Here is a 12,360-nt window from a genome sequence, read left to right as displayed (position 1 = left end):
TCATCTTGGACAGTTGTCCCTTGGCTGTACTTCTGTCCAACCCAAAAAATGCTCTGAAACAATTTCCTTTGTATAAAATATTCTGTACGATTATAAAACAAGAACTGTTAACAAGACACTTTTAAGTGAGACCATTTATTAGTTTCTGCTCAGTCATGTTAGAAAGCACTCGTTAAAATTTAGAAGAGGTAGCTAATTATAAAAGTGCCTAAATACAAAGTTTTTTCAAGTTGTGTTTGAAAAACACTTTTAATAAGACCTGATTCACAGAATCAAGGCATTTTAAGAAGTACACTACCACAGTAAGTAGAATTAGGAACTGTGTGAATTTTTGGAACTATATGCATCAAAACTGTTTCATTATCATGTTCAGTGCTGTACCAGTGATATGTCTGACAATAAATTATCAGCAGTAAAACATAGCATTTCTATAGGACACACAGGCTACAAAAAAAAAGATTGAATAATAGTTACCCACAGCTAGGAGGTCTGCTCTTGAAGTCTCTGATATAGGACAGAAAATGCAACAAGTCTCTTGTACACAATTTCCAAAAGTAAGAGAGAGAGGAGAACAATTCCACATATCAAGCTGAATGCCCAGCGGGGTCCCAAGTACGTGTAGAGTTGACTGACAAAGACTGGGCCAAGTATACGTGCAGCACTTCCAGAGGCAGTCAACCAGCCCATGTAGACACCCTAGAACAGATCAGAGAATTTTGAGTGCTGATGCGAAACTTTTGAAACATTCAAACACAAGCCATTCTTATCAAAAAACTTATTTCTAACTCAAATTGATTAAACTTGACTTTTAGGCCACCTGTTTAAAAAAGACAATTTAACTAGATGTTTGCATACAAACATTAGATAGATAAGCTGGAATGGGCCCAAAAGTGAACCCATGGCCTTGCATATCCCCTCTAAAGTGGCCAGGAAACAGACTTATGTGGCATTTAACTTCAATTTCTACATATCCTGTCTTGCTGCTACATAGTATGTTGTGTAAACAAGGCCACTTTCTCTGCCACACATAACTTGGCAGCATGTGTTGCTAAGGGAGTGGCATATGGTACTTTCTCCACTTTCACTTGGAGTTGCATAGTCTTGACACTCCTGAGGCCTCACTTTCCCACAGACACCACAGGAAGATGTGAAGGGTGCAGAAGAAATGGGAGAAAGAATAAACTTGGGAAGGATGAGTAGTTTTTCTCTCTATCACGACAGACATATAAGACTGTCAGAGGCAGGATGTACCTGAATACCTGCTGGTGAGAAATGCAGGAGGGGAAAGCACTGTTGCACTCAGATTTTGCTTGTGGGCTTCCCACAGGCATCTGGTTGGTTGCAGTGAGAGCAGATTTGGGGTTGATGTAAGGGATGTGTGGGATGAGGAGCTCCATCCCACATATGCAATGGTTTAGTTGGATATAACTTGAGACCTCCCTTGCTCCAATTGGATTGACTAGGCTACAACAAAGTGCCACTGCTCTATGGTATTTTCCTCATGTGATGGCACAGAACTCCTCCAGCAAGAAAACACTCTGATCAAGACAATGAAACATTATTCCAAGTTCAGCAAGGTTACTGGCACTCTTGCAAAAGTTTCTAGCAAAATTAGAAATTAACAAATAACAAATTTGTTATTTGTAGAAAAGACCTTATCTACACACATCATTCTTACCTGGGGCTTTGGTCCTATGATTTTTGAATATAAAGTGTAAGACATGACATTACAGGCTGGATAACCAAGTCCTAGTAGAATGACAGTAGTGATATATTGGCCAAAATAGATGACTGGAGTATAGAGGCACCAGGACTGTGACATAGGACATCCTGTTGCTTCAGTAGTATTACTGGATGGAAGCATCCATTCTAGTGTCCGGAGAGAGGCAAGGCTTTCACCAAAAGTCATTCTTGGAATAGAATTATTCTTTATGTCTGTGAAAAAGCAAATACAAGGTATCATATACAGATTTTCAGCAGGAAGCTTAGAAGTTTAATATTAATATTTTTACCTTCCCACTGGATATTAGGTAACTGATGTCCCCAAGGCAGTAAGACAAAGAATCCAACCAAGATAATCACTAGGCCTCCATAAAGTATAGCACGTTCACCAGTCCTGTCAGATAACGAAAACTATGATTACAATATTCATACTTAGGCTAACTAAACCAAATCTGTGTACAATGCAAGATGCAGCAAATCTAAAGTCTGTTTGCTTTTCTTAACAATACAGGTATGTTAGTAGGTGCACTCTGGGGATCAGGGTGCTACTAGTGCTACAAGCAACTAGTTTAGAAAGGTTTATGGACAATCATTTGCAACCTAGAGTTAATCAAACCTTTTAATTTCAGAATTTGTTGCTATCATACTTAGTAACTTACCTTTTGGAAAGTACTTTAACTGCTAAAAACACAATGACAGATTCAATGCCAACTGCACCAAGGATTAATCCATTGATAAACACTGCTTTTTTCCTGGTCCAGGAATACATATCCATTGTCAATGGTGTGGCTATGCTAGAGAATAAAATAAAACAAATTAGTATTCTCAAATTGTGCCTACGGTGATTGATAAGTGAGTTATTTGGACACCAGGCAACAGGAATCTCGGTGGTCCTAAAGAGCTGCTGGCTTCCCCTTCCTTTGTTACAGGTTTCTGCTTCTGTCTATTTTTTTAGCCCTTGGACTTGTCATAGTTTGCCCTTCCTTCCCCAAGCAACTAGAATGCATCTTCCTATGGTGGTTCACCTCAGTTCATGTTGCCCCTTTAATATATTTTCTGCAAATACTATTACAAAATAGTTCACTGTATAGTTAACTTACAGTACAAGGCAACACCTATCTACTCAGAAATAAGTCTCTGTGTTTAATGGGGCTTTCTCCTAAGTAAGCAGGCACAGGATGGCACCCTAGGCTTTGGACTAGGATTGGCACTGAGGGGGAAATAGGGTTCTCCTACATTTAACAGTTGCGTGGCTGAAATTCAATGGGTTAAGTGTTTTCTAGTACAGAAATACAATTATGGAGAAAGCCTCAACTTGACTGTACTCTGACTTTGTGCTGTATGATGCCCCTTATGGAATTATGAGAAAGATTCTAGAAAATGGAGAAAGCCAAAAGTATGTAGAGGAGGATTTTGTGAAAAGAAGCCATGTAAGCAAGAACTGAAATAAATTATTAGTTGGGCTGTTAGTAGAAGTGAATGCTTAGCAAAGAGAACTGTTGGTGAGAAAGATGAAGAGTTTACCAGCTGAAGGCCTTTAGCCAAGTATGTTGCTATGCTATGTGAAATGTAACAAGCTGAATAGCTAAGGCTTTGCTTTGAACTGATGTATAAAAGTTATTGTACTCCTCTGTTTCATGCGCCATTTCCCTCACTTATAAAAGGGAGCCGCACTGCAATGATGATAAACGCCATTTCGAAATTTAAAATGTGCCCACTAGTCCAAAAAGGATGGTGGATCCGTGGCTTAAACGATCTCTCAGCTCTACAATAATTAAATGTAGATATTTGATAACGAACAGATTGACTACAGTAAGGTGGTAAAGCAGGAGAATAAGAAGTAGGTCATCACCATCATTTTATGAGACATTGCTAAAGATGTGAGAAACACCTGCCGAGAAAAACCAACCACCTTTTGAAAGTTCTGAGAGGATGAGCAACAAATACTAAGAATGTAAAATGTTTAGAAACCTAAAATTTCATTTTATATACCACTGAATTATTGACTGGATGTGAATGTTCTGGAATTTGTACTGGCTTAGATGAAGTATTATCATAATATCTTGTTTTTTAAATCCCATATCAGCACATCCTTAAAACTAGAGCAGTATCTACACATTAAACTGGAATATGGGTTTATAATTTATCACATTTTCCCTTGAGGAACTTTAATGCCTCTCCCTGAACATGTATGTGGTACCTCTCTCTGCCTCTCCAAATTTCTATAAACTCCATAAGAGGCTGGATCTGGGACAGATTTATTTTTGCTTATATAATAAGTGCTACATATATTTATTGTGCTGTATAATGTGCTACACTTGACCTTAGCCAAAAGGCTGAGAAGAGATGCTGTGCCAGCTGAAATTTCAGTTGTGTATCCTCAACTATCAAATTTGATCTTCTTATATTGGGGTTATTAGGAGAGATTTCCAATATGAACTGCTTATGGGAATACAGCTGGGTTTCTTATTGCTATGACTTTGGGTCTTACTGTACTGCTACAAAAACAGATATTGGAGAATCAAGTATACTCACGTTTCAAAGACTGCAAAAACAAATAAGACAACAAGGAAAAGAAGGTTTGTTGATACAACAGCCACATGGTCAATGGTTGCTTGACTATCTTGACTCCTCTGCTCGTTTTCTGTATCAAAACAAAAAAAAAGTAATAATAGGACAGTGTTACACAGTTCAGAGGTAATGACCTTGGTTTAATAAACCATTGTTTATTAAGTCAAAATGAGGCAAGCCCCTGCAGTCTTTTCCTCCTTTTCACTTACGAACTAGAACAGAAAATGTCTTCTGTTACATCTGGAAAACTAGAGTTTACTCTTGGGTTACTATCTAGAATATTAAACCAAGGACTGAGCTATTGTTTCAGAGCTGAAATGTAACAGGAAGCTATAATTTCTCATAATAGTTTAAGCAAAGAATAGAAGTTACAAATCCTTGTACTAGCAGAACTATTTCATTGGATAGTGCCCTTTGTATGTGAAGTTTCACAGTAGCCATTTCTATTTATATTTCAAAGTGTACTACAATATTTTATTTCAAGTTTTCTACAAAAATATTACCTTCAGTTTCAAAGTTAATGCTGCTTTGTGGTCTTCCCATGTCATCTACATGATGTTCTCTAAAAATAATTATTCATTAAAATAATTAATGCACTAAGGAAGCTTTGCAAGCTACAGCAATACATTTCAACACCCAATCTTGTAATATCATGTTATGTTCCCAGTAGTTTTTAATATTTAACCACTTCATTTTATTATCATTTCTAACCCAATTCCTCAAAATCCTTTGTGTCAACATCAGTTCAGTAACTTTCTAGGTCATGTTGAAGTAATTTTGAATGCCATAAAACTGAATAATTTGCATTAGCTATTGGAATCAAGTGTTCCGATAAAGTAAATCCATCTGCAACTGTCCTGTTAGTTTTTGGAAGGCTGACGCCTGACAAACATCAGTTAGCCTGATAATGAAATGAGTATAAATGATCTCTCATTTCCACCAGCAAGATTTCAATTTCACCTTCTCAGAAAAATGAAGCCATGCTCTTAGAAGATAACAAGTACAGTCCTCAGTAATTTATTCTGGAAAAAATGAAGTTCAGATTACCCCCAAACTAAACTTCGATTTCTACTCCAAGGAATTTGGCATATGGTTTGGACTTGATTGCTCCAGGACTTCAAAACTCTTAGTGGCAAGTCCTCCACTTTCAACTCTGTATCATGGAGATGGTTTTTCTAATTTTCAGAATGGGAAAATAAATACCTAAATGACAATAATTTGAGAAAAGTTTGAAAGCTTTGCAGCAGTCCGTAAAAACTAGCATGGAAAATGAATCATATTATTTGCACAAAGTTACAGAGATGATTTCTTTCCTATAAAGGCCAGGAAGAACTTGCCATTGCTAAAGTAAGCCGCTACTGTATAGTGTACATCAAGGAATTAAAATAGAGCCAAAATATATTTATCCAGATTGCGCACTTGTTAGATCCAAGAAGAAAATAAAATCTAGAAGTCCCAAAAAGGAACAAAGATTTAAAAATCACATATGCATAGAAACCCCTACCCTGCACAAAAGAGAAATTAAGAATAAACACTTGGTGTCTTAGAACAGTCTCAGTTTCTAATTACCTAAACATAGCAAATATCAAAACAATGTTGATGATTCCTAGGAGAGCTCCAAATAGTGCTGGTGTGGTGTACATGTTTATCTGAAGATGAATGGTTCTCCATGTGACTCCTTGTTCTCCAATAAGTGTAAAGAGGGTCTGAAAAACTAATCCAAAAAAGAATAGAGTTAAAACAGAACATTAAGAGCATGTTCAAATATTGATGTTTTGCTCTGAACATGGAATCCAAAGTATTTCATAAGAACAGTGAATTTATTCCACAAAACAAAAATAAATAACTTCAAATTATATGGATTCCATGGATTGAAATGATGACTTTAATGCTGCCTATAATGTATATATATATATAAAGAAGATCCTTGTGAAAATTCTAATTATTAAACGTAAACATTCTGTGTTCTTATAACAGAAACATTATCCTTATGTTGCAATCCTACTCGCTTACATGGGAGAAAGTCCTATTGAGCCCTAAGCTCAATAGGGTCTGATTCACTTGCCTGCTTAATGTACCCTTTACTAAGCTGTAGACTAGGGACAGGGAACCCTTTTCCTATGAAGGGCCAGTTACTCACAGAAACATCAGTGCTTTGGCCATAGATTCCCCACCCCAGATAGATGTTAGAGAGCATGATGAACTACTAACATTGTCCCCCAACGTAGTCACCATAAATGAAAAGCACCATAGATATTGAGGTGCATGGAACCCAAGAGTGCTTCTGATGTGGAAATGGCCCCATTTTTTCCAGCACTAAATTAGGAACTATTACCCAAACCTGCTGCTTCAGTACATTAAAAGCATATGATAAACCATCTTCATATCCCTCAGTATCACCCTTAGAATTTGAGCTTGCAACTTTCTTCCAAATACTGTTTTAACTAAAGTTTACTTTAACACAGCTGGAAAATTAAATTTACACATACGTATGCAAATGATTGAAGTAACATTTGAGGTCTTTCTGATTCAGAATGCCAAGTTTCCACATACACATCAGGTTTCATTTGAAAATAATGAAAATACAACCTACGTTGTACCTGGTCCCAGTATGAAACCCACTGCTTGACAAGCACTAGTGTTTGCCATGGCACTAGTTCTTTCGGTAAGAGAGGTGGCACCAGCAATGTATGACCGAACTACTGCTACATTTCCTAAAGAAAGATGAACAGAAGGAAGTACGTTTACTTGACACAAATAAAACATTAGGAATTAATTTTGTTTACCTAAATTACTAGAAATGTTACATTTATTCCTCTTCCGCCATGTCTTATTTTAAAGAGATTCACAGATATTGAAAGCCATCTGATTACAGAGACACCTTTTCGCTGAAGTGATTATTCACAACTGTATCCATCTAATTTCAGCTGTTAAAACTTTTCAGTAACTTGGAACTCTTTAGCAGACAGGAGTTAATAGCTCATGCTTCTTACATAGCATTTTTGAAGCTTAATGTGTAAAAGGCTCCTGAGGAAACTGCACTAACTTCCCCATGCTTTTACTCTTGCCAAATCTCTTATATAGCAGCTCTTTCAGACCCTCCGATTTCACAGTGGATCTCTGTCACTACTGAGTCAGCTACTTAAAAATATTGCACCTTTGGGCTACCATTGACTCAGATGCAAGGCCACAGAGAACTATGGGCAACTCTCCTGGTAAAATTGGGAGACCATGAGTCTATATTTTGAAGTTAAGCAACAATGAAAATTATATATTTACATAATTTCTGAATTACACCTTGCTGGTAATGTAGCAAGTGGCGCTATGAAGCAAGATAGATTTCATAGCTGTTTATGAGATTCTGATTAACCTAACAGCATAGCTGCCTTAAATAGAACACAACTGCCAATCTTCCATGTAAATGTTTCTACAATTACCTGCGCCAAACCCCACAAGAGCTCGAGCAACCAGCATGTAGTATTTGTTGTGTGATGTAGGTAAATGGACATAGGCATAAAGAAAGTTAGCAGCCACTGAAATGGTAGTTGAAACTACAAGAGGCTCTCTTCTTGGTCTGTAATTGGACCATGTGCCAAAGAAGGGGGAAGCTATCATCTGACCAATGCTATATGAAGCAATAATCCAGCCCAGGAAACTTGGATCTGCAGTTTTATCTATCTATGGAAACAACAAAAGCAACTTCAAAAACAAGCACATCTCATTCATCAGTTCCCAGCAAGAGTTTTACAAACAGCATCACAACATTTCCCAAGGTAATATAAATACTTTGAGGTATTGTCGTATTACTGAATTTATCCATTAGCTAAAACTGAAGTGACAGTTGAAAGGTATAATGCATTGCAAGGTGACAGAAAATAATGTGAGCAAGCCCACCGTAGAACTAATAAGGGACTATATTTGGAAGATGCTTTTTAAAACCACCCTGCTTAATGCCCAATTTATGAAAATAATTATGAACTGCTTTCTCAGTAGCACTGCTACAATGCTAAGGTATAACCAATGGGTAGTATTCAACTACATTTTCTTCACACTTTAGACGAGCCATAAAACAGTGAATGAATGTTAAATAGTAGTATTTTGAAAAACAGGGTTTTAAACTAAACCTCTTTTGATTCAGCAGCCTGAATTTGCAAAATTGACATAAATCACCCCAGATTAAGACAACCACTTCAAATATCACAACGAAGAAACACATTCATAGTCAAGTACAAAACAGATAACTAATTCAAACTCTCATGGTTACCTGTTGAAGATAGGGCCATATTGACATAATCACAATAGAAAAACCTGCAATGTAAATAATTGAAGTTATGCTACTATTATTAAATCATTACATAACATTCTTCATATATCTGTCTGAATAAAAGGATTGTGTCCCTAAATGTTCAAAGTCCACAGAAAAATCAAAGTACAACCTGTTCCCTTATAATTTTATGGAGGCATATATTACCTTTTCTGTTTTATTCCTATTGGCTTTTTAGCAGCATGTGTTCAACTAAACAATCAGAAATCTATGGCTCACTCCTTAAATATATGATCCAACAGAGCTTTCTTCCCCTAACAAAGTCACATGCTTTAATTAAGGCACAAGGTATCAGAGTTTATGGCCAGTTATTCAGGTTGAACTGAAACCAGTTGAGTTAGACTTTGGAAAAACTGATATTTGGATTAAGAGTCTTCCTACAGCTTTATCACATAAGAATCCCACTATAGCAGCTTACGGGAGGAAACCAAATTATAGCTGCAAGCAAAATATTGCAGGAAGATTTTCTTGAACATTAACCTTTAAAAAAAAACCAGGATAAACAGCAGTTCAGTTTCCCCAAATTAGACAAGAGTGCACTGAGAACCAGTCTACACTTTACACTGGTTGGTATTCAGCTGTTTTACTCAGTAGACCTATTGAAATTAATGGACATAACATAGAAATATTCATTAATTTTAATGCAACCTACTTAGTTGCATACCACCCAACTACCGTATTTTTCCCTCTATAACACGCAGATTTTTTCTCCTAAAAAGGAAGGGGAAATGTCTGTGCGTGTTATTGAGCGAATGTGTGGTCCCTGGAGCCAAATGGCAAAAAAAATCAGGCAAAAATCAAATCGCGCGTCTCGGAGAAGGGAAACCTGAAAAGAGGAAGTGGCTGCTTTCCTGCATTCTGCCTCAGGGTCTTACTGCCCACCCTCCTCTGTTTCCTTGCTGTGTTTGCTCAAACGGAACAAAGAGCAGGGAAAGCCCCTCCCCTCCAGGCAAGCAGAGGGGAAAGCAGAGTGTCGTCTCTGTCCTCCGGTGCTGCTGAAAACATGCAGGAGGGAGAGAGAGAGAGAGAGAGAGAGAGAGAGAGAGAGAGAGAGAGAGAGAGAGCTGGCTGGCTTGGGTGGGTAGGTGAGGGAAAACTTTTGCCTTCCTTTCCTCCCTCCCGTTATACCCCTCTCCTGCATTCTTAGCCAGCTGCTTCTCTGCACACCCCTCTCGTGCTCCTTGTCCATTCTGTATTTTTCCTTCCTTCCCCACTTAAAATGTGGTTAAAAAGCATGGATTCACATGGATCCTCAGGATCTTTGCATTGGGTCACCCCAAATTCACCATCAGATCACATAGCATGTCCATGGCTACAGCCTGCCCCCCAAAAATCACACACGCACTGTTGCCTGGGGCTGCAATGGTGCAAAAATGTGGTTAAAAAGCATGGATCCACATGGATCCTCAGGATCTTTGCATTGGGTCACCCCAAATTCACCATCAGATCACATAGCATGTCCATGGCTACAGCCTGCCCCCCCCAAATCACGCACCCACTGTTGCCTGGGGCTGCAATGGTGCAAAAACGTGGTTACAAAACATGGATCCTCAGGATCTTTGCATTGGGTCACCCCAAATTCACCATCAGAGCACATAGCATGTCCATGGCTACAGCCTGCCCCCCCCCCAAAATCACACACCCACTGTTGCCTGGGGCTGCAATGGTGCAAAAACGTGGTTACAAAGCATGGATCCACAGGGATTCTCAGGATTTTTGCATTGGGTCACCCCAAATTCACCATCAGATCACATGTCTGTGGCCACAGCATGAAGCACAAAAATGATACATCCACTGTTTCATTCAGAATGTTTTTTCCCTTGTTTTCCTCCTCTAAAAACGATGTGCGTGTTATGGTCAGGTGCGTGTTATCGAGCGAAAAATACGGTAAATTTTGGCATTTGCTCCATACTGTGGCCAAAACATGTATAGTCGTACCTTGGTTGTCGAACTTAATCTGTTCCGGGAGTTCGTTCCGACTCCCAGAACTGTTTGAAAACCAAGGCATGGCTTCCGGCTGCAGAAGCTTCCTGCACTCAACCGGAAGCTCTGTCGGATATTCGGCTTCTGAAAAATGTTTGCAAGCCAGAACACTCACTTCCGGGTTTGCGGCATTCAGGAGCCAAAACGTCCGAGTACCAAGACGTTCGAGAACCAAGGTACGACTGTACAATACATTTCCATTAAAAAAGTTTCCATAAAACATTTTAATTTACATTCAATACAGACATCGAATTGGAGCTGCAAAGTACATTATTTTACAAACCAACACTGCTGAAGAACATTGTGAGATACATTATCCGAATGGATCTCCACCGGCTATTGTAATGCTGTAGGGTTTCCATAACACCATCAGATCTGTAACAAATGAAAATATTAAAGATTAACAACTCTCGGCACTTGTTTTTGTCTAACTTACAGCAATCTGTTCAAGAATAATAAGCACTCAGAGCAGTCCCTCTATGACAGAGGTAAATGTAAAGGTAAAGGGACGCCTGACCATTAGGTTCAGTCGAGCCCGACTTTGGGGTTGCGGCGGTCATCTCGCTTTACTGGCTGAGGGAGCCGGCATACAGCTTCCGGGTCATGTGGCCAGCATGACTAAGCAGCTTCTGGCGAACCAGAGCAGCGCATGGAAACACCGTTTCCCTTCCCGCTGGAGCGGTACCTATTTATCTATTTGCACTTTGACGTGCTTTCGAACTGCTAGGTTGGCAGGAGCAGGGACCGAGCAACGGGAGCTCACCCCGTCATGCGGATTCGAACCGCCGACCTTCTGATCGGCAAGTCCTAGGCTCTGTGGTTTAACCCACAGCGCCACCCACGTCCCTGTGACAGGGGTAGTCAACCTTTTTATACCTACCACCCACTAATGCATCTTTCTTGATGGTAAAATTTTCTTACCGCCCACCAGTGCTCGATGGAAGGAGGATTCAGCTTGTGCCCTATCAACCACCTAGAATCCCGAAACGCCCTGGTGGGCGGTAGGGACCAGGTTGACAACCCCCTGCTCTATGACTTCAGTATTTAAATACAATAATTTAAAAAAACCAGTAAATGGGCATAATGAAAGCCTTTCAAAGGCTCAACTAAAAAAATGCCACCGGAATAAAATAAATAATGAGCCCTTTTAAAAGGAGGCGCCATAATACCAATATTCGTTGTGACGCTTCGCATTTTTATCTGGAAGCTTAATATTTGATTCTAAAGTTCAAAGCCTACTGACCTTTTAGCGCTAATTAGAACAGTATAGGAATATAAGCACTAACCCCCAAACAACAACAAAACAACACTTCCGCCCTCGCCTGGACCACCCGGCCCTTCCTTCCCTCAGCGACTGACAATCCGACACCGGCTCTTCTTTCAGGGGCCTGACTCCGAGGCGAGACCCCGTCAAGGAGCGCAGCCCCCCTCCGCCTACCTCCAACTGGGGGTCCGGGGGTCCAGCAAAGGCTCCTCCTGCCCTTCAGGCACAGCTTCCCAAACAGCGTCGTCGGCCATGGTCGGCTTACGAATAACATCAGCAGCAGCGAAGGCAAGACGGAGCAGGTACGCTACCAGGAAGAAAGGAATTGGGTGGGACGGGAATCACGCCATTCCACACACGCCCACGGCCGCCCTCCTTTCCTTTACTCCGCGTCTTCCCGTTCAAGCCGTGAGGTGACGCGCCACGTGACTGACGGCGAACAAAAAAAAACAACCACCAGCCTCCCACAACACCAGGCACTTGTTGGTCACGTGAG

At 39.8% G+C, this 12,360-nt stretch overlaps 1 protein-coding gene across 2 annotated transcripts; it reads right to left on the bottom strand.

Annotated features, from left to right (window-relative positions):
• Window positions 1-119: 119 nt before the first annotated feature.
• Window positions 120-12,348, bottom strand: MFSD8 (major facilitator superfamily domain containing 8). Of its 2 annotated transcripts, none has more exons than XM_083571445.1 (12): window positions 12,039-12,348; window positions 10,884-10,975; window positions 8,558-8,601; window positions 7,731-7,971; window positions 6,894-7,007; window positions 5,863-6,007; window positions 4,797-4,855; window positions 4,258-4,366; window positions 2,382-2,516; window positions 2,013-2,116; window positions 1,679-1,935; window positions 120-696 (listed from the first exon to the last, which is right to left on the bottom strand). In XM_083571445.1, exons 1-12 carry the CDS (start codon window positions 12,116-12,118, stop codon window positions 481-483), a joined length of 1,596 nt encoding a protein of 531 aa, XP_083427571.1. In that variant the 5' UTR covers window positions 12,119-12,348; the 3' UTR covers window positions 120-480. The 2 variants fall into 2 exon arrangements, with proteins under 2 accessions (XP_083427571.1, XP_083427572.1); XM_083571446.1 differs by having other exon boundaries at window positions 8,558-9,288; window positions 10,504-10,975; window positions 12,039-12,333.
• Between the last annotated feature and the right edge of the window lie 12 nt (window positions 12,349-12,360).

This window comes from Podarcis filfolensis (assembly GCF_964270895.1).
Source record: "Podarcis filfolensis genome assembly, chromosome: 9".
Lineage (NCBI taxonomy): Eukaryota > Metazoa > Chordata > Lepidosauria > Squamata > Lacertidae > Podarcis > Podarcis filfolensis.
This window is presented reverse-complemented; position numbering and strand designations above follow the sequence as displayed.

Bases quoted from the DNA above. Each gene is read 5' to 3' on its own strand.
- MFSD8 (XM_083571445.1), bottom strand. From the start codon at position 12,118: ATGGCCGACGACGCTGTTTGGGAAGCTGTGCCTGAAGGGCAGGAGGAG. The intron at 7,972-8,557 runs GTAACCATGAGA...TTGTTTCCATAG, and splicing joins TATGGCCCTATCTTCAACAG to ATAGATAAAACTGCAGATCC. The intron at 2,117-2,381 runs GTAAGTTACTAA...GTTATCTGACAG, and splicing joins GTTAAAGTACTTTCCAAAAG to GACTGGTGAACGTGCTATAC.